The sequence below is a fragment of the Nomascus leucogenys genome, chromosome 11, assembly GCF_006542625.1.
Source record: "Nomascus leucogenys isolate Asia chromosome 11, Asia_NLE_v1, whole genome shotgun sequence".
Taxonomy (NCBI): domain Eukaryota; kingdom Metazoa; phylum Chordata; class Mammalia; order Primates; family Hylobatidae; genus Nomascus; species Nomascus leucogenys.
In genome coordinates, this window is record NC_044391.1 from 48,822,991 (window position 1) to 48,845,424 (window position 22,434).

The 22,434-nt window shown below is 38.9% G+C and overlaps 1 protein-coding gene across 11 annotated transcripts in view; it reads right to left on the minus strand.

Annotated features, from left to right (window-relative positions):
• The window catches only part of MON2 (MON2 homolog, regulator of endosome-to-Golgi trafficking), a 133,609-nt gene that overhangs the window by 74,909 nt on the left and 36,266 nt on the right, over window positions 1-22,434 (minus strand). For 10 of the 11 annotated variants that reach the window (XM_030822311.1, XM_030822309.1, XM_030822310.1 and 7 more), the window contains 3 exons: window positions 17,605-17,799; window positions 1,170-1,294; window positions 587-723 (listed from right to left, as the gene is read on the minus strand). In XM_030822311.1, coding sequence (XP_030678171.1) covers window positions 587-723; window positions 1,170-1,294; window positions 17,605-17,799 — 457 coding nt within the window. The remainder of the gene's footprint in view (window positions 1-586; window positions 724-1,169; window positions 1,295-17,604; window positions 17,800-22,434) is intronic. The other variant, XM_030822314.1, reaches the window with a different exon arrangement.

The following is a 22,434-nucleotide window of genomic DNA, read 5'->3' on the forward strand; positions in this document are numbered from 1 at the left end:
TACTTTGTCTATCAGAGAATCTTCCTATTTCCCTAAAATACCATTTCCCTTTTTAAAATAAAAGCTACTAGAGGAAGTAAAAATACTGATAAATGTTTAGCCTATCTTTCATTAGACCACTTTTTATCAGAAGTGGGAATAAAGTATACAAAACCATCACTCAGTACAAAGTGGAAGAGAAAGAAGGTAAAGGGAAACAACAAACCATATAGATTCCCAAACAAACTCCAACCATGTTAACCCCTTTAAGAGAGGGACTAAGTCTTCCTAAGGTGGTAACCATCTAGACTCTTCAAAGGGAGTCATCAAATAAAGGTTCTTTTAAGATGAAGATTAGCATCTAAACTTTTGTTCTTATGTGATCAGAGAAACTGAAAGTATGTCAGAGAAGAAAACCTATTCTGGAAAAAAGAAACACAACTGCTTCGGTGAGATCAGATTATTCTTTAAGTGCAATTCTTTACTACCAACATGTTTAGGTAACCCAAATTTCTCTAGTCACAGAATTTCATAATATCCTCTCAGAATAGTCAATACTGTAACTTACGGCAGAATATAAAAAACAAAATTATGAATATGTTTTTACCAGCTTGGTTGCTTGTTGCAGGATTTCCAGTAGGGGGGACAAGAAACAGGGACTGTATAAAAGATCCCAGTGCATTTACAATATCACGAAAAACCTTGGTAGAATGCTGTTTCATATCATAGGACTGACAAAATGACCTGTAAAATAATTTAAAAGGTTTTTGGGAAAAACATTTGAATATATTAAAAATTTTAAACCTTTTTATAGCAAGTGATATTACTATAAGAGTTACCAAACTATACGAAAAAATTCTTCATTACAACTCAGTAATTTTACCAATTTAGGACAAAGGTTCAGATAGCAGTCACAGTTCTAAATAAAATTATTTTGGCTATATTAAATCAGTAAATTCAGACTGATGTCTATCACTCACCACGTGTGTTTAACCTCACTGTTCTTTTCCACATCTACACGCCCTACCCGACCTTATAGATACAATACCCTATTTTCTCTGTTTAGAAATCACTAATATTGGGAATAAATACCAAAAGTCTTCTGACTAGTTTATTAACCTATTATAGGTTAGTTTACAGGTTAATAAACATTAACCTATCTATTTAACAAACTATTGCTGAGGTTTTACCTTAATAGTTGAGGCTGCACACAGAATCTGTGTATTGATTCCACTGCAACAGCTCGTAGCCACTGTGGTTTATCTGCATCCAGAAATTTCACCAGAAGTGACAGAAATATCTCACATTCAGTTACCTAAAAATATATGATTTTTAATACTATTTCTTTGAATCAAAGAGAAGAATTATAGACTGTGTTCTTATTTTTGACTTAGTGCTATGGACAAGCCAATAAAATCTTTTAGATTAGAAATCAAACTCTTAATGGGGAGTGGAGAAACAGAGAAAGGAAATGTAGTTATACATGGAAACTTTAACAGTAAAAATAATCACAGTGTTTCTCTAAATATATCCCTGAAAACATTAGTAATCTGCTAATACAGTTAATCCTTTATCCTTGCTCTTTAGAAAGCAGATAATACCATCATGCCATCTCCATTTCTAAAAACCTCCAGACAGCATGTACCACATAAACTGCTGACAGGATGCATGTTCTACTATTCAGAGCAGTTTTTCCATACTTTCCTTTGCTACTAAAGAAACAAACAGGCAAGCCAAAGGGTGCTTAGTATAAATTTTATAGTAGAAAAATAAGGAGGAACCTATAGCAGTTGACAGATGTAAAGTATATAACTATTAGAACAGGGCCTGTACTGCTAATTAAGTATTAATTATCATTACTATTGTTGCTAATATAGACCATTTCTCAGCAAGCTCTTTATAAATAAATAATGTTCAAGGCACACCCAAGGCATTATTCATTACATGTCTGATAACTGAATGAACAAACAAAAGCTAACCAGTTTATTCAAAGGTAAATGGATTGTTTTTGTTACTTATTAATTGACAATACAGCAAGACCTCTGGGAGGTAAAAACTAAGCTGACGTTGTGATTATTAGGCCAAACTGATTCTTGCTACTAGGTGCAGCAAGTTATTGAATGTTTTAGCTGGGGTATCTCAAAATGAGTGAACCATAATGTGAGACAAGAAATTTGGGGAAATATAGTAGCCCTCAGGCTTTCAGCACAAAGTCTTAGCTGCTAGTATTTTCTAATGCCTTTCAGTATCTTTATCTGGATGCTTAAAAGGAGGACATAATCATAATGACACAGTAGGAGGAATAACTAAAAACAACATTATCACTTAGGCTGCTAATGACTGGGTAAGTATATGCAGAGGCCTGGCATTGTCCTAAACATGATAAAGCTTAGTTGAAAGGAACTAGATCAGGAGTCAGGTGGGTCAACTTCTTTATCCAGCAACCTTGTGCATAAGGACAAGCATGGTTGCCTTTCTTATAAATAAAGGATGAAAATATCTACATCTTTCTGGGAAATCAAATGAGAAAAATGTAAGCATAAAAACATCCCCTAAATATGACAAAGTGCCATGCAAATGAAGAGGGCATTATTTTTTCTAAACAAAATGACCCCTCTTTAGAGAAAGAACTGAAAAAGAAAGACCCATACTAGTGACTCACTGGACAACAGCTCTATCTACTGGAGGGTTTGAATATTAGTAAACCCTTCAACGAGTGCAATATCAGCTTTACAAGTGGCATAAGTGGCATATAAGTGTGTGTGAATGAATTTAAGGTTCATCAGCTAAGCTTTGAGGCAAGAATACAAAGGATCTCAGAAACATCAAGTATATTACAGCCAAAGGAATAACATTATAAAACTTGCCTTGAAAGCATATCATTTGTTCTCTATGACACAATGACTATAACACAAACCAATCATTTATCAATTTATACTGGAACCACTAAAATCTTGTGATTTGGGTAAAAAAGAGAGCCTCTCTCCTGGAGTCTGGAACCTTGTTCTCCTTTTGTTTCTTCCTGTCAAGTGTGAAAGTTTGAGCAGAGAACTAGTGTTGAGAGCACTGAACACTGAACAAGGGCCTCAATGGAGAAAACCTACTATGAATCTGTTAAGTCTTTCCCCCAAGTGGCTGCACTCATAAGGAAACAGGTATTAAGATTAGCATTTATGGTGTAAATCCAATTTTTGTGACCCAGATACGTCATAAACTCCACTATACCAACATGAAGGGGTGATGAATGTTTTTGAACGCCTGTAGTACTTTGGTAGTAGATTATTATCTAAACATCAAGAGACATCTGATGGCTTAAGATGAATCAAAGTTACTGAGGTAGACATTCTAATCTCAATATCACATAGATATCTATTAAAGAATCCTGTATGTAAGCATTGACTTGGGAGACAATGAAGAAAATCTGGTAACACATTCATGCAGGAGTCTATTTGTCAGGAGCTTGTCAGAGTTAACCTTGCAGCTAATAGATTTGGTAGTGATGACATCTTTTGTTAGAGAAATGTCTGTGAAGAAGTAGAAAATTGGTTTGGACAAGATAATTTAGCCTCGTTGATTCCTTTCTAAAAACAGTAAGGGCAGAAAAGAGATATGCTAGCCTCTTTTTTTTTTTTCTTTTTTGAGACAGTTTCACTCTGTTGCCCAGGCTGGAGTACAGTGGCTCAATCTTGGCTCACTGCAACCTCCACCTCCTGGGTTCAAGTGATTCTTGTGCCTTAGCCTCCTGAGAAGGTGGGATTACAAGCCACCATGCCTGGCTAGTTTTTGTATTTTTAGTAGAGATGGGGTTTCGCCATGTTGGCCAGGATGGTCTCGGACTCCTGACCTCAAGTGATCCACCTGCCTTGGCCTCCCAAAATGCTGGGATTATAGGCGTGAGCCACCACACCCAGCCACTAGCCTCTTTTAGTTAAGTTTCATAAATTCCTTAAGGGTACTTGTTTAAGGAATGATATGTGGGTACACACCCTAAGTGATTCAGAGAGCAGAAAAAGCACCTACCTTGGATGACAGAAAGGGAAAAATAATACAGTATAGTAGCTATTAATATACCTAATGAATGAGAAATTCTAATTTCTAAATTCTAATGAGTGATAAATTCAAATATACCTAATGAGTGAGAAATTCTAACTTCCTCTGGTTACTCAATGTATTAACAGAACCTTTGAAGATTAATTATCTTCACCCTTGAACTAGCTGATAGAGTGAGATAACCTGGTGAATACTGGGAAGCACATAATTCTCTAGGGTAGTCATTCCCAAAGTGTGGTCCCTGGGCCCCTTAGGAGTCCCTGAGACCATTTCAAACTTATTTTCATAATAATATATTATTTGCCATGACACTAGTACAGTTTGGGGTTACTGCCTTAGCAGAAATCAAGGCAGTAACCCCAAACTGTACTAGTGTCATTGGATTCTTCACTGCCACATATGATTTAAAAAAAAAAAAATGGTTTTACTTAAGAATCATAATAAATGGGCCGGGCAAGGTGGCTCATGCCTGTAATCCTTCCACTTTGGGAGGCTGAGGCGAGTGGATCACTTGAGGTCAGGAATTCAAAACTAGCCTTGCCAACATGGTGAAACCCCGTCTCTACTAAAAATATTTTTTAAATTAGCCAGGCATAGTGGCAGGCAGCTGTAATCCCAGCTACTTGGGAGGCTGAGGCAAGAGAATCGCTTGAGCCTGGGAGGCAGAGGTTGCAGTGAGCCAAGATCGCGCCATCGCACTCCAACCTGGGCAATGAGAGTGCAATTCCATCTTTAAAAAAAATGATTATTTTTTTTTTAAAAAGAGCCATAATAAACAAAACTAAAATAAAAATAAAATACAGATTGATTTTGTTAGATCTGACCCATAAGTACATGTCTTTTTTTTTTTTTTTGAGATGGAGTCTCGCTCTTGTCGCCCAGGCTGGAGTGCAATGGTGAGATCTCAGCTCACTACAACCGCCGCCTCCCAGGTTCAAGTGATTCTCCTGCCTCAGCCTCCGAAGTAGCTGGGATTACAGGCACCTGCCACCACACCCGGCTAATTTTTTGTGTTTTTCAGTTGAGATGGGGTTTCACCAGGTTGGTCTTGAACTCCTGACCTCAGGTGATTCACCCGCCTCGGCCTCCCAAAGTGCTGGGATTACAGGCGTGAGCCACTGCGCCTGGCCAAGTACATGTCTTTTTAATGTTCCTTGGGACAAAACAGGAAGTATACATGAAGCATTTTTACTGTGTATCAAAGTACCATCATTGTTGGAAGAAAAGCATAGCTGTGAACTGAGCTAGTCTTTTTACCCTGTGGAATAACATTTTAACTGAAAAAGCAAACGGTAAATCATGATTATTTACATTTGTATATACTGTACAAACAGTTTCTCAAAAATAAAGTACGCCTGTCACTTTAGGGTAAACAATTGACAGTGTTTGTTGCCAATAATAAAATTTGAGCTTTCAAACAAAAATCAGAATTTAAAAAAACTTGTATCTGCCCTATAACCTAAGACTCTTCTGATAAATGGTGGTGATATTAACAAATGTAATATTTGCAGGAAGTGATAACATTTGGAATATCTATACAACTAAAATACATGATGTTACAAAATCATGCATGACTAAAAGATCCATTTGAAATGTTAAGACCAATGAAATGAATTTTACTGTAACACAGTTAAATGTTTCAGATCCTAGACCTGTAAGAAAGTGTCGGCAGGGTGTGGTGGCTCATGCAGTTATTCCAACACTTTGGGAGGCAGAGGCAGGCAGATCACGAGGTCAGGAGATCGAGACCATCCTGGCCAATGTGGTGAAACCCCGTCTCTATTAAAAATACAAAAAATTAGCTGGGCGTGGTGGCGGGCGCCTGTAGTCCCAGCTACTTGGGAGGCTGAGGCAGGAGAATGGCATGAACCCAGGAGGCGGAGCTCACAGTGAGCCGAGATCACGCCACTGCACTCCAGCCAGTGTGACAGAGAAAGACTCCATCTCAAGAAAACAAACAAAAAAAGAAAGTGTCCCGTTTGGTATAGTATCAAAGAAGAATATCCACCATTATTTTATCTAAAAAGGCCATTAATATAATTCTGCCTTTCAACTACATGTCTTTATGAAGCCAGATTTTCATCGTTATGTGTCAACCCAAAGAAACATCACAACAGAATGAAGACAAAAGATAGGAGAATCCAGCTGCTTCCTGTTAAGCCAGACATTCATGACATTTACATTTGGAAAACGTAAAATAATTTTTTTCTTTAAAACATAATTATTTTTCATAAAAATAATTTATGTTAACATGTAATAGGTTTAGTATCATTTCAGTTTTAATTCTTAATAAAGTAAATAATGATAGAAATAACTCACATACACAAAAGCTCATAAATATTTTTCAAGAATATAAAGGGTCACTGTTTTCATAGGGCATCCAACATGATTTATTTATTTTGGGTCCTGATATCTCTGTCTTGGATCCCCAAGTGTCACTCCCTCCCAGCATTCCCCTCTCACCACCCACCCCCAGTATCACTCAGCTGAGGCGATTTCAGGGACTAGTAGGGACACAAAGGGCTGAATGATTGGAACAGTGGTGTGCTGCTAGAGATGGCAGACAGCCAGGGCATCCCCAGTGCCTTTCTGCTCTGGAACATTCTGTGACCCGTCGGGGTGTTTTGAATGGTAGTACCCCCTCTTCCACATGGTTATTAAATGACCACTTCCTGTTGCAAAAAAAAAGTAATAAAGCAGTCTTGAGACTAAAAAGTATAAGAATTATTCCTCTAGTATGTCTTCTAGGAGATGTACCATTTCCAGGTTTAAATAAAGAAAATACAGAGAAATAAGAGAGAGGCATCACACATCAACCATATATAGCTTACCCCCCAACTACCAGGCCTCTAACTTTTGCCCTTGAAGAAACTGTAGAATGCCTAAATTTTTCTAAGCTAACATGTCCCAATGTAGCCAATTACAATACTGAGGAATTACTTTCTTATACATATCTGAAAATCTCAACTTTGCAAACACAGTCCTAGAGTTCCTTATTAGGAACCAATGTTTCACCAGTTGATCATCACCCACAATTCACAAGTAAAGCAGGAAAACAGGCCTTCCTCTTCCTTTAGGCAGTAACTTTCCATTTTTTTCTGTTGCTGGCTGTGCTGTCATCTGTCCATGTTGTCCCCCTACACCCCCACCTATTAAAGGGACAAAGGTCAAAATATGGAGAATGGTATAGAAGCAATAAAAGGAACTTGGCACTGTCAGCCTTGGAGAAAGAAAAAAAAAAGAGAGCGAGAACTAAGAAAACAGTGAAGTAGTAAAGTGCAGTGGGGTTGAAAGTGTGTTATGGAGCCTAAAAAATTAGTTAACACCCCAGTTTTGCAGCTTATAAACTGCATCATCTCAGGCAAATTATATAAGCATCCTGGTCCTCCTTTTCTCAGCTGTAAAACACAAATATGAATGTCTGCTTCACAGGGCTGTAGTAAAGTTAAAATGAATTAACGTATGCAAAGCAATGCTATGGTCTAAATGTTTATATACCCCCAAAATTCATGTGTTGAAGCCTATTCCCCAGTAGGATGATATTTGAAGGTGGAGTCTTTCGGAGGAAATTAGGTCATAAGGCTGAAACCCTCATGAATGGGATTGTGCCCTTATAAGAAGATACTTGAGAGGCTTCTTCCTCTCTCTACTCTCCACCATATAAGAATAAAATGAGAAGACAGACATCTGCAAACCAGGAAGTACACCCTCACCAGACACCAGATATGCTAGTAGCTTGATCTTAGATTTCTGAGGCTCCAGAACTTTGAGATTTAAGCTACACAGTTTCTGGCATATTTTATATAACAGCCGGAACTAAGACAATTACTTTGTACAGTGTCCAGAACAGATGAACTCAATAAAACAATTTCATCCAAAATGAAAATTACTGAGGAATTAAGATATCTGTATCTCTGAAAAGGTTATTAGATAAATTGTTAAATAACAGAATTGATAGACAGAAACCAAGTATCTCAGCTTGGCCCAAGTATCTTTAGTCTGTCGTTAACAAGATAACCGGAGACTGGGTGGCTTAAATGACAGAAACTTATTTGTTACAATTCTGGAGGCTGGAAATATGAGATGGAGGTGTTAGCGTGGTCAGGTTCTGCTGAGGGCCCTGTTCTGAGCTTGCAAATGGATGCTTTCTTCCTTTGTCTTCACATGGTGGAGGGCACGAAAGTGAGAGAGCAAGCATGCTCTGGTGCCTTTCTATGAGGGAACTAATCCCATCATGAGGGTCCCACCCTCATGTCTTCATCTAAGCCTAATTATCTCTCAAAGGCCACATATCCAAATACTGTCATGTTGGGGACTGGGGCTTCAATATATTAATTTTGGGGGATATAGTTCAACCAATAGCATCAAATTTTATTAAAAAAAAAAAGATGATGATGATAAATAAGTTGGGAGGTCCTGGTTAGCAACAGAAACAAAATGTGAATTTTGCATTTGTTCCTATGAAGATGTAACTAGGCTGCATTACTGAGGAGAACAGAATACTTGTTTCTCCAGGACTGACTAGTGGATATGAAAAGGAAAAGGGGAACTGTTTTCTCTTCCTATAGTCTTAACTTAATGTAGTTAAGAAACATTCTAAAGAAAGGAGGAGGAGGAGCGCTTCTAAGACAGCCCTGCTAATAATTAGGGAACAAGTGAGGAAGTGGTATTTAGTTGGCCTAGTGACAGGCATAAAAACTTTCTAAACATTTGGACCAACATATAACCTGACCACCTGATTTAATAGCAACTATGGCAACTACACTGGCCCTTAAAGTTCTTCCCCTTTTTAAAAATCCCTCCTATCCTGTTGACTTTCCATGGTGATTGATATTACTACATTGTAATTATTTTCATTTCCACTATTTTGTTTACTTAAAAATTTTTTTTTAGTTTTTATGAGTATATAGTAGGTATGTAACACTTATAGAGTAAATGAAATATTCTGATACAGGCATATAATGCATAATCATCACATCAGGGGAAATGGGCTATGCATCACCTCAAGCATTTATCATTTCTTCATGCTAAAACATTCCAATTATACTTATTTATTTATTTATTTATTTAGAGATGGAGTTTTGCTCTTGTTGTCCAGCCTGGAGTGCAATGGCACAATCTTGGCTCGCTGCAACCTCCGCCTCCTGGGTTCAAGCGATTCTCCTGCCTCAGCCTCCCAAGTAGCTGGGATTACAGGCATACACCACTATGCCCGGCTAATTTTGTATTTTTAGTAGAGACGGGGTTTCTCCATGTTGGTCAGGCTGGTCTTGAACTCCCGACCTCATGTGATCTGGCCACCTTGGCCTCCCAAAGTGCTGGGACTACAAGCGTGAGCCATGGTGCCTGGCCTCTTTATTTTTAAATGTACATTATTGTTGACTAATCACCCTGTTGTGCTATCAAATACTAGATCTTATTCATTCTATCTACCTATATTTTTGTACCCATTAACCATCCCTACTTTCCCCCTGCTCCCCATCTCCACCACCCTTCCCAGCTGCTGGTAACCATCATTCTATTCTCTCTCTCCATTAGTTCAATTGTTTTAAATTTTAGCTCTTACAAACGAGTGAGAACATGTGAAGTTTGTCTTTCTGTGCCTGGCTAATTTCGCTTAACATAATGTCCTGCAGTTCCATCCATATTGTTGCAAATGACAGGATCTCATTTTTTTTTTTATGGTTGAATAGTACTCCATTGCCTATATGTACTAACTTTTCTCTATCCATTCATCTGTCGATGGATACTTTGGTTCCTACTAAATCCTGACAATCATGAAAAGTGCTGCAATAAACATTGGAGTGCAGGAATCTTTTCAATATTAAAAAATATTTAATTGTGGTAAAACCATACAATATAAAACCCCAACAATATTTACGTGTACAGTTGAGTAGTATCAACTGTCTCACATCGTTGTGTAAAAAACTCTCTAGAACTTTTTTTTTTTCTGAGACGGAGTCTTGCTCTTGTCACCCAGGCTGGAGTGCAATGGTGTGATGTCAGCTCACTGCAATCTCCGCCTCCCAGATTCAAGCAATTCTCCTGCCTCAGCCAGAGGCTGCATTTTTAGTAGAGATGGGGTTTCACCATGTTGGCTAGCCAAGGTCTCAAACTCCCGAGCTCAGGTGATCCATCCACCTTGGCCTTACAAAGTGCTGGGATTACAGGCATGCACCACCGCACCTGGCCTCTAGAACTTTTTTATCTTGCAAAACTGAAATGCTATACCCACTCAACACTAACTCCTTATCCCTTTGTCCTCCTGGTCCTTGGCAACGACCATTCCATCTTCTCTATGAATTTGACTACTCAAGGTACCACGCATAAGTGGAATTACACAGTAATTTGTTCTCTTGACTCACTTATTTCACTCATCAGAATGTCCCCAAAGTTCCAGTAGCAGGATTTCCTTCTTTAAGGCTGAATGATATTCCAACATATGTATACACTGTATTTTCTTAGTTTGTTCATCTGACAATGAACACTGGAACTGCTTTCAACTCTTGGCTATTACAAAAATGTGACAATGAACATGGGTGTACAAGCATTTCTTTCAAATCACACTTTGAATTCTTTTGAATTTATATGCGTAAGTAGTATTGCTGGGTCATATGGTAATTCTATTTTCAGGTTTTTGAGGAACCTCCATACTGCTTTCCATTGAGGCTGCACCATTTTATATTCCCACCAACAGTGCACAAGGGTTCCAATTTTCTCCACATCCTTACCAACACTTGTTATTTTCTGGTGTTCTGTTTCGTTTTTAACAGTGACCACTCATGGGCATAAGCCTCATTACAGTTTTGCTCTGCATTTATCTAATGATTGGAGATGTTGAGCATCTTTTCATATGCTTGTTGGACATTGGTATATCTTCTTTGGAGAAATATCTATTCATGTCCTGTGCCCATTTTTTAACATTAGTTTTTTGTTGTTGTTGAGTTGTAGGAGTTCTTTATATGTTTTGGATATTAATCCCTTTTCAGATATGCAATTTGTGAATCTTTTTTCCCAATTGTTGCCTTTTCACTCTGGATATGGTTTGGGGCTGTGTCCCCAACCAAATCTCATCTTTAATTCCCACGTGTTCTGGGAGGGACCCGGTGGGAGGTAACTGAATCATGGGGACAGGTCTTTCTCATGCTGTTATCATGATAATGAATAAATCTCACGAGATCTGATGGTTTTAAAAAGGGAGTTTCTCTGCAAAAGCTCTCTTCTTGTGTCTACCACCATTTGTGATGTGCCTTTCACCTTCCTCCAAGATTGTAAGGCTTCGCCAGCCATGTCGAACTGTAAGTCCATTAATCTTCTTTATTTTGTAAATTGCCCAGTCTTGGGTATGTCTTTATCAGCAGTGTGAAAATGGACTACTACAGTAAATTGGAACCAGGAGTGGGGTGCTGTGGAAAAGATAACTAAAAATGTGGAATTGACTTTGGAACTGGGTAACAGGCAGATGTTGGAAGTTTGGAGGGCTCAGAAGAAGACAGGAAAATGTGGGAAAGTTTGGAACTTCCTAGAGATTTGAATGGCTTTGACCAAAATGCAGATAAGGATATGGAAAATGAAATCCAGGATGAGATGGTCTCGATGGAGATGAGGAACTTGTTGGGAACTGGAGTAAAGGTGACTCTTGTTATGTTTTAGCAAAGAGACTGGCAGCGTTTTGCCCCTGCCCTAGAGATTTGTGGAACTTTGAACTTGGGAGAAATGATTTAGGGTAACTGGCAGAAGACATTTCTTTCTTTCTTTCTTTTTTTTTTTTTTTGAGATGGAGTCTTGCTCTGTCACCCAGGCTGGAGTAGTTGGGACTACAGGTGCCTGCTGCCACACCCAGCTAGTTTTTTGTATTTTTTAGTAGAGATGGGGTTTCACCACGTTAGCCAGGATGGTCTTGATCTCCTGACCTCATGATCCGCCCGCCTCAGCCTCCCAAAGTGTTGGGATTACAGGCGTGAGCCACCACGCCCAGCCGGCAGAAGACATTTCTAAGCAGTAAAGCATGCAAGAGGTGACTTGGGTGTTGTCAAAGACATTCAGTTTTAAAAGGGAAACAGAGCATAAAAGGTTGGAAAATTTGCAGCCTGACAATGCAATAGAAAAGAAAATCACAGGCGGGGCGCAGTGACTCATGCCTGTAATCCCAGCACTTTGGGAGGCCGAGGCGGGTGGGTTGCTTGAGGTCAGGAGTTCGAGACCAGACTGGCCAACGTGGCAAAACCCCGTCTCTACTAAAAATACAAAAATTAGCCAGGTGTGATGGCTCACACCTGTAATCCTAGCTACTCAGGAGGCTGAGGCGGGAGACTCACTTGAAACCAGGAGGCGGAGGTTGCAGTGAGTCGAGATTGTGCCACTGCACTCCAGCCCAGCATACACAGCAAGACTCCATCCCTCCCCCCAAAAAGAAAAGAAAATCCCATTTTCTGAGGAGAATTTCAAGCTGGCTGTAGAGATTTGCATAAGTAACAAGGAGCTGAATGTTAATCACCAAGAGAATGGGGAAAATGTCTGCAGGGCATGTCAGAGACCTTTGAGGCAGCCCCTCCCATCACAGATCCAGAGGCCTATGAGGAAAACATGGTTTTGTGGGCTGGGCCCAGGGTCCCTGTGCTGTGTGCTTGGTGCCCTGCATCCCAGCCACTCCAGCCGTGATTGAAAGGGCCAACATAGAGCTCGGGCCGGAGCTTCAGAGGGTGCAAGCATCAAGCCTTGGCAGCTTCCACATGGTGTCGAGCCTGCAAGTGCACAGAAGTCAAGAATTGAGGTTTGGAAACCTCTGCCTAGATTTCAGAAGATGTCTGGAAACGTCTGGATGCCCAGGCAGAAGTTTGCTGTAGGGGCAGGGTCTTCATGGAGAACCTCTGCTAGGGCAATACAGAAGGGAAATGTGAGGTCAGAGCCCCCACACAGAGTCCCTACTGGAGCACCGCCTAGTGGAGCTGTGAGAAGAGGGCCACCATCCAGACACCAGAATGACAGATTCACCAACAGCTTGCACTGTGCACCTGGAAGAGCCACAGACACTCAACACCAGGCCATGAAAGCAGCTGGAAGGGAGGCTGTATCCTGCAAAGCCACAGGAGTGGAGCTGCCCAAGACCATGGGAACCCTCCTCTTGCATCGGTGTGATCTGGATGTCAGACATGGAGTCAAAGGAGGTCATTTTGGAGCTTTAAGATTTGACCGCCCTGCTGAATTTCGGACTTGCATGGGGCCTGTAGCTACTTTGTTTTGTCAAGTTTCTCCCATTTAGAATGGCTGTATTTACCCAATGCTTGTACCCCCATTGTATCTAGGAAGTAATTAACTTTTGATTTTACAGGCTCATAGGCAGAAAAGACTTGCCTTGTCTCAGATGAGCCTTTGGACTGTGGACTTCTGAGTTAATGCTGAGATGAGTTAAGACTTTGGGGACTGTTGGGAAGGCATGATTAGCTTTGAAATATGGGGACCTATGAGACTTGGGAGGCCAGGGGCGGAATGATACGGTTTGGTTGTGTCCCCACCCAAATCTCATCTTTAATTCCTACGTGTTGTGGAGGGAACTGGTGGGAGGTAATGAATCATGGGAGGCAGGTCTTTCCCATGCTGTTCTCATGATAGTAAGTCTCACAAGATCTGGTGGTTTTAAAAAGGGGGTTTCCCTGCATAAGCTCTCTTCTCTTGTCTGCCGCCATGTAAGATGTGCCTTTCACCTTCAGCCATGATTGTGAGGCCTCCCCAGCCACATGGAACTGTAAGTCCAATAAATCTCTTTCTTTTGTAAATTGCCCAGTCTCAGGTATGTCTTTATCAGCAGTGTGAAAACTAATACAACTCTGCTGGTTGCTTTCTTTGAGGTGTAGAGGATTTTAAGTTTGATGTAGTTCCATTTGTCTATTGTTGCTTTTGTTGCCTGTGCTTTTAGTATCATAGTCAAGAAATCATTGTGAAATCCAATGTCATAAAGATTTTCCCCTATGTTTTCTTTTAGGAATTTTTTAGTTTTAAATCTTGTATTTAGGTCATGAATCCATTTTGAATTATTTTTTGTACATGGCATAAGGTAAGGGTCTAACCTCATTCTTTTACATGTGAATATCCGGTTTCCCCAGCATAATGGTTAAAGAGACTATCCTTTCTCCACTGAGTGGTCTTGGCACCCTTTTCAAAGATCACTTGACCATATTTATGAGAGTTTATTTTTGGGCTCTCCATTCTGTTCCATGGGTTTTTGTGTGTGTCTTTATGCCTGTACCACTTTATGCTATTCTGATTACTGTAGCTTTGTAATATGTTTTGAAATCAGGGAGTGTGAGACTTCCAACTTTGTTCTTTTTTCTCAAGATAGTTTTGGCAATTTGGGGTCCCTTGAGATTCAATATGAATTTTAAGATGGTTTCTTCTACTTCTGCAAAAAGTGCTGTTGGAATTTTGATAGGAACTGCATTTAATTCATAGATCTCTTTAGATTATATGGACATTTTAACAACTTTAAGTCTTTTAATCAAGAACACTGGATATCTTTCCATTTCTTTGTGTCTTAAATTTCTTTCAATAATGTTTTATAGTTTCCAACGTATAGGCTTTTCACCTTCTTGGTTAAGTTTATGCCTAAGTATTTTATTCTTTTTGGTACTTTGCAAATGAAATTGCTTTCTTAATTTCTTTCTGGAATTGTTCACTGTTAGTGTATAGAGACATATTTGCAACTTTGCTATGTTTATTAGTTCTAACAGTTTTTCTGGTGTGGAATATTTAGAGTTTTCTAAATATAACATTACATCAGCAAACAGAGATAATTTTACTTCTTCCTTTCCAATGTGGATGCCTTTGATTTCTTTTTCATTCCTAATTGCTCTGGCTAGGAGTTCCAGTACCATGTTGAATAGAAGTGGCGAGAGTAGGCAATCTTGCCTTGTTCCTGATCTTAGAGGGAAAGCTTTCAGGTTTTCACTATCAAGTGTGATATTAGTTATTATTGTCTCTTCATAAATGGCATTTATTGGGTTAGGTAGTTTAGTTCTATTCCTAGTTTGTTGAGTATTTTTATCATGAAAGGATGATGAATTTTGCCAAATGCTTTTTCTGTGTCAATTGAAATGATCATGTAGTTTTTAACCTTCATTCTTTTAATGTAGTGCATTATATTAACTGATTTTTGTATGTTGAAACATCCTTACATTCCAGGGATAGATCCCACTTGGTCATGGCATAGAATCCTTTTAAAATGCTGTTGAATTAAGTTTCCTTGTACTTTCTTGAGAATTTTTTTATCAATATTTATCAGAGAGCTTGATCTGTTTTTTTTTTTTTTCCTTGTAGTATTTTTGTCTGGCTTTGGTATTAATGCTGGCCTCATAAAATGAGCTTGGAAGTTTTCTCTCCTATTCAATTCTTTGGAGTTTGTTAATTGTTCTTTTTTTTTTTTTTTTTTTTTGAGATGGAGTCTCGCTCTGTCACCCAGGCTGGAGTGCAGTGGCGCAATCTCAGCTCACTGCAAGCTCCGCCTCCCGGGTTCATGCCATTCTCCTGCCTCAGCCTCTCCGAGTAGCTGGGACTACAGGCGCCCGCCACCACGCCCGGCTAATTTTTTGTATTTTTAGTAGAGACGGGGTTTCACCGTGGTCTCGATCTCCTGACCTTGTGATCCGCCCGCCTCGGCCTCCCAAAGTGCTGGGATCACAAGCGTGAGCCACCGCGCCCGGCCGTTAATTGTTCTTTCAATGTTTGGTTGAATTTTCCAGTGAAGCCATCTGCTCTTGGGCTTTTCTTTGTTGGAAGGTTTTTCATTATTAATTCCATCTCCATACTAGTTATAGGTCTGTTTAATTTTTTTCCTGTGATTCAGTTTCAGTAGGTTGTATGTTTCAAGGAATTTATTCATTTCTTCTAGGTTATCCAATTTGTTGGCACATAATTCTTCCTAGTAGTCTTTTATGATCCTTTTAAATTTCTTATTTCTGTGGCATCAGTTGTAATGTCTCCTCTTTCATTTCTGATTTTAGTTATTTGAGTATTTTCTCTTTTTAGTCTGGATAATGGTTTGTTAATTTTCTTAATCTTTTCAAAAAAACAACTTTCATTGATTCTCTCTATTGCTTTTCTATTCTCCATTTTGTTTATTTATGTGGTATTCTTTATTATTTCCTTCCTTCTCCTAACTAATATGTTGTTTAATTTCCATACATTTGAGACTCTTCTCATTTTCCTTCCACTATTGATTTCTGGTTGGATTCCACTTTGGTCAGAGAAGATACTTGGTATGATTACAATCTTCTTCAATTTGTTGAGACTTGTTTTATGGCTTACCATAAGCTCTATCCTTGAGAATAATCAATGTGCACTTGAAAAGAATGTGTATTCTGCTGATGTTAGGTGGAGGGTTCTGTTTATGTCTGTTAGGTCCAACTGTTCTACAGTGTTGTTCAAGTCCTTTGTTTCCTTATTAGTCTTATGTCTGGTTGTTCTACCTTTATTGGAAGTAGAATATTGAAGTGTCCTACTATTATTATATTGTCTATTTTTAGAATATAGGGCCAGGCGCAGTGGCTGACGCCTGTAATCCCAGCACTTTGGGAGGCTGAGGCGGGTGGATCACCTGAGGTCAGGAGTTCAAGACCAGCCTGACCAATAGGGTGAAGCCCCATCTCTACTAAAAATACAAAAATTAGCCAGGTGTGGTGGCGGGTGCCTGTAGTCCTAGCTACTCAGGAGGCTGAAACAGGAGAATTGCTTGAACCCAGGAGGTGGAGGTTGCAGTGAGCCGAGATTGTGCCACTGCACTCCAGCCTGGGTGACAGAGCGAGACTCCATCTCAAAAAGAAGACGAAGAAGAAAAAGAAGAAGAAGACGAAGAAGAAGAACAAGAAGAAGAAGACGAAGAAGAAGAAGACGAAGACGAAGACGAAGAAGAAGAAGAAGAAGAAGACAAAGAAGAAGACGAAGAAGAAGAAGAAGAATATAAATGTGAAAAAATTACAGAATGCTGAATTTGACTTAACACAGAATTTAAAAAAAAACATGGTGCATTATTTTTTCTGAGAAACAGTATTTGAATGTTTACGACTAAAGCATTACGTAAATAGAATTATCATCCGGAATATCACAACATAATAGGCATGCATTAACTTATGCAAAATAGATACAATATTGGACTGTAAGTCAAAATAATTGGTTTCTAATCCTAGATTTGACCAAATCTTCGATGTCTTTGCTTTAATCTGTTAAGACATATGAAACAGTAAAAATGAATGTAGAATAAACTGAAGAGACTATAATTTTAATAATCCTTCAAATGAGATACAGACAATTAGCTAAGAAGCTGAGTTTCTAAACCACAATTCCTATGCTGCCTTCAGACAACAGGCAGTGACTCTGCTTCACACATTATGAATACTCTATAAACATAAGCAAGATTCAAGAAAGGATAGAACAAACCTTTAGAGTACCTAGAATACATGTAGGTACTCAAAAAAATTCTGTTAAACTGAATTGAAAAAACTAAACGCACTACAACAGACCACTTTTTACAAAGGGCACAACATGCAACTATATACACAAATACATAAGGAAATTAGCACTTACCAAAAGACTGTAAAACTGCTTAATCAGAACAGATACTACTCTCAGCAAACGCATGCAGATAGGAAAATATGGTTTTTCAACTGGTGCTGGAGAAGATGAGGTGCTGGAACCTTGTCTGAACTTTATATTTGGAGAAAAGAGCTTTATCACAAGAGGACATACCCTTTCTTTGAGGAGGAAACTAAATTCTTGGTGCTATTTGCAAGGAAAAAAGAAAGAAAAAAAAATTAACTTTATTTGTACTTAATACTTCTAAAAACACGGTCTCACTAGGAAACAAAACTTCTTAATAACCAGTATTAATAATTTAGCTTTACTATAAGTTTATATGTTTTATTATTTTATAGTTACATACAATTTTGAAATTCGTATTGCACTTAGACAGTCTAAGGTCAGAACAGTCATCAGAGCCCAGCATGGTGGCTCATGTCTGTAATCTTAGCATTTTGGGAGCCCAAGGTGGGAGGATAGCTTGAGCCCAGGAGTTCAAGATGAGCCTTGGCAACACAGTGAGACCCCACCTCTACAAAAAAAATTAAAAAATTAGCCAGGTATGGTGGCACACACCAGTAGTCCCAACTATCTGGGAGGCTGAGGTGGAAGGAACACTTGAACCCAGGAGGTCAAGGCTGCAGTGAGCCATGATCATGCCACTGCCCTCCAGTCTGGGTAACAGAACAAGATGCTGTCTCAAAAAAAATAAATAATAATAATAATCAGTATTACAAGAAGTTTTTGAAAGAATATAAGTTTAAAAGGAATATTTAATGATTTTAGAATTAAGTAATTGGTGATTAATAGAAACTTCAATTTTAGCTGGACACTGGTAATTAAAAACATAAACAGAAGAAAGAAAATAGAGCCAGGCATGGTAGCTCAGGCCTGGAATCTTAGCACTTTGGGAGGCTGAGATAGGAGGATTGCTGGCATCCAGGAGTTCAAGACCAGCCTGAGCAACACAGGGAGACCCTGTCTCAACAACAACAACAACAACAACAACAACAACAAAAATTAGCTGGATATAGTGGTGCCTCCTGCGGTCCCAGCTACTTGGGTGGCTAAAGTGGAAGGATCACTTGAGCCCAGGGAGGTTGAGGCTGCAGTGAGCCATGATCACACCACTGTACTCCAATCTGGGCAATGGAGCAAGACCCTATCTCACAGAAAAAAAGAAGAAAAAGAAAAAGAAAAGAAAAGAAAAAAGAAAGAAAAGAAAAGCTATACAAATTCAAGCAAATAGTTTAAAATAGGTAGCTGAAGAAAGAAAATTTCCTAATAAAGTATAAGTTATATAATTCACTGATTTCATTTTTCAAAGAACAATTCCATTCATGCAGAGATTTAATAATTAACTTAAAATTTTGTTCTGCTTGGACTGCTTGAACAGAACATGACGAGCTGATAAAACATGCAATGGCAAACAAGCCTAATTATTTTACAAGTCAGGGAATCTTGCAAATAATTCTTAAATTTTACTTATAGTCATGATATATCATAAAGAAAGCACTCCTTAACCTGTTAATTCCCTGCCTATATTAGCCAAGAGTAATCCCATTTCACTGACAATATAAGGCCTAGGCTGTATTTAATGACTAGCCTCAAATACATTTTGTTGTAGTCATCCAAATTTCATTGAAGCTATAAACAAAGAAAATATCACAAAAATCATTTGACCTAATCCTTTAATCTTACAGAGAAGGAAAATAAGGCATAGAGCAGCTTCTTTGCTCAGAATCACAAAATTTTTTATGTGTATCTTTTTTTTTTTTTGAGATAGAGTTTCACTCTGTCACCCAGGCTGGAGTGCAATGGCACAATCTCGGCTCACTGCAACCTCCACCTCCCAGGTTCAAGCAATTCTCCAGCCTCAGACTCCCAAGTACCTGAGATTACAGACATGTGCCACCACACCTGGCTAATTTTTGTATTTTTAGTAGAGATAGGGTTTTACCATGTTGGGCAGGGTCTCCTGACCTCAGGTGATCTGCCTGCCTCAGCCTCCTCCCAAAGTGCTGTGATTACAGGCATAAGCCACTAAATGTACGTTTTAAAAAATCAGATTCTCAAGAAAGAAAATCTGAAAACACAGATAAATAAAAAGATAAAAATAAAAGTCTTGCCTAATCTCACCTCCTGGAGATTAGTGGACTAGTCATTGTTAACTTCTGCATGTATACTCTTCCAGACTTTTATAAATATTTTAGTATACTTTTTCATTCTTTCCCCCAAAATGAGATCTTAAGAGATAAATGATTTGACATTACACTCTCACATCTACAGTTAGTTTGACTGCCAAAATGAAAAGTAAAGTCCACTTTCATATTTTACAAAAATAATTATTTTGTATATTGGTTAATATATAAACATATTGGTAATTCTTAAGCAATTCTTAAAAGTTTTACCAATTCACTGTTTCCCTCTCACTACTCAACTCACTACAGTTGGGTTTCCTCCTGCACTATCACCAACCATCCCAACTCTACTTCTCCACTTCTCATTATATTCATCATGATCTCTGTGGCCAAAGCACTTTCCAGTCTTTCCAATCTTCATCTTATCAAATCTCTTTGTTTTTGTTTTGTTTTGTTCTGTTTTTGAAATAGAGTCTTGCTCTGTCACCCGGGCTGGAGTGCAGTGGTATGATCATGGCTCACTGCAGCCTTGACCTCCTGGGGTCAAACGATCCTCCCACCTCTTAGCCTCCCAAGTAGCTGAGACTACAGGCATGTGCCACCAGGCCCAGCTGATTTTTTTTTAAATTTTTCGTAGAGACAAGGTCTCACTATGTTGCCCAGGCTGGTCCTGAACTCCTGAACTCAGGCCATCTGACCACCTCAGCCCCACAAAGTGCTAAGATTACAGGTGTGAGCCACTGCGCCTACCAGATCTCTGTGAACCATCTGATATAACTGATTACTTGCTTCATCCTGAAACTTTCTTTGCTTTTGTCTTTTATTATGTCACACTCTCTTAGATTTGTTCCTGCCTTCTGGCCTTGTGTTCTCAGTCTCTTGTATATGCTCATCCTCAACTGTTTAATGTTGAGCTTCCTCAGAGTTCCAGAGTACCATGCCCTTGCTTTGTACTCTAGGTTCTTATCACAGAAAATCTCATTCACTCTCATATCTTCAATTAGCAACTATATGCCAGGAACATTTAAATTTATAATTTCAGCCCCAAACCTTGAAAGGCATAAGTCCAACTAACATTTTGCACGTCTCACAGATACCTTGAAATTAGTATATATATGAATAATGTGTCCTTTGTGATAAAAATTCTGCCCATGGAGTACTCCATCTTAGCAAATGGTTCACTGTTCAAGCCAGAAAGCTAGAAATCATCTTTGAGACTGCCTTTTTCATCTTCCACTACAACACTTCATTGAGGCAAAAGGCAAAGCTTCAATGCCCTTAAAGCTTATTTTTCTAGAAAAGAAGACATCCTTTCTTAGGGTCGCTGCTCTTTGAATTCCTTCTGTGTGGAGCGTTCTTTTCCTGTTCTCTTTGTATCTCCTAACTACTCTTAATCCTTCATTTACAAGCTTAAGTATCCTATCCTTGATTTATCACCAACTCTCCACCAGGTCTGGTCCCGTTATTCATCTCCTAACACTTTTAATACTTTTTCTTCACAACACTCATCAAGCCTTATCAACTCAGTTAAAATCTGTCTCCCCATTAGAATTGTAAGTGCCACAGGGCAAAGATTTTATCAGTCTTATTTAACTTCTGTATACTTGGCATAAAACTTAAGTGACTGGTAAATTTTGATTGCATATGTGAATGATGAGTTAAAAAAAGAAACAAATATTTATCTCTGGAAGAAAATTGTACAGGATGAAATTCTAGGATCTTACACAGAGAATTCTTCCCCTTCCATGCTTTATAGCAAGAAGAATAAAGTAAATTTTGTAAGTATAATAAATCCGTAAAAACAGGCCAGGTGCGATGGCCCATGCCTGTAATCCCAGCACTTTGGGAGGCCGAGGTGGGCAGATCACGAGGTCAGGAGATCGAGACCATCCTGGCCAACACGGTGAAACCCTATCTGTACTAAAAAAAATACAAAAAATTAGCCAGGCATGGTGGCAGGCGCCTGTGGTCCCAACTACTCGGGAGGCTGAGGCAGAATGGCGTGAACATGGGAGGTGGAGCTTGCAGTGAGCCGAGATCGCGCCACTGCACTCCAACCTGGGCGACAGAGCAAGGCTCTGTCTCAAAAAAAAAAAAGAAAAGAAAAGAAAAAAAATCTGTAAAAACAGTTTCAAATCTTTTCCTATAAAGTCAGAAAACATGACCCAAACATAAAACTTTTAAATTCAAATTCACTAACCAATTCATTCATTCAAATATTTATCAAACACCTGCCATATGCCAGGCACTATTACTAAAGACACCTATACAACAGTGTACTAAATCCCTGCCTCTAGAGTTTATCTTCTTGTAGGGAAAGAGAGAAAATAAAATAATACACAATATGTAATAATATATAATACATATATACGTGTGTGTGTGTGTGTGTTTGTGTCAGGCAGGAGATGGTAAGTGCTACAAAGAAAAATAAAGAGAGATAAGAAAGATAATGGTGCTGGTAGGAAAAAAGGTTGCCATTTTACACAATGTGGTTGGGGAAGATGTGTCTGATAAGTTGACGACTGAGCAAAGCCCACAAAAAAATAAGACAGCAAGCCATATGAGGAAAAAAGGATTCCAGGCCCAGGAATATAAGTACAAAGGCCCTGGGGCAGGAGTCTGCTTGAGGCACTTCAGAAACAACAAGAAGGACAGTGTGGCCAAAGAGTGAGGGCAAAGAGAACAGAGGAAAGAAACA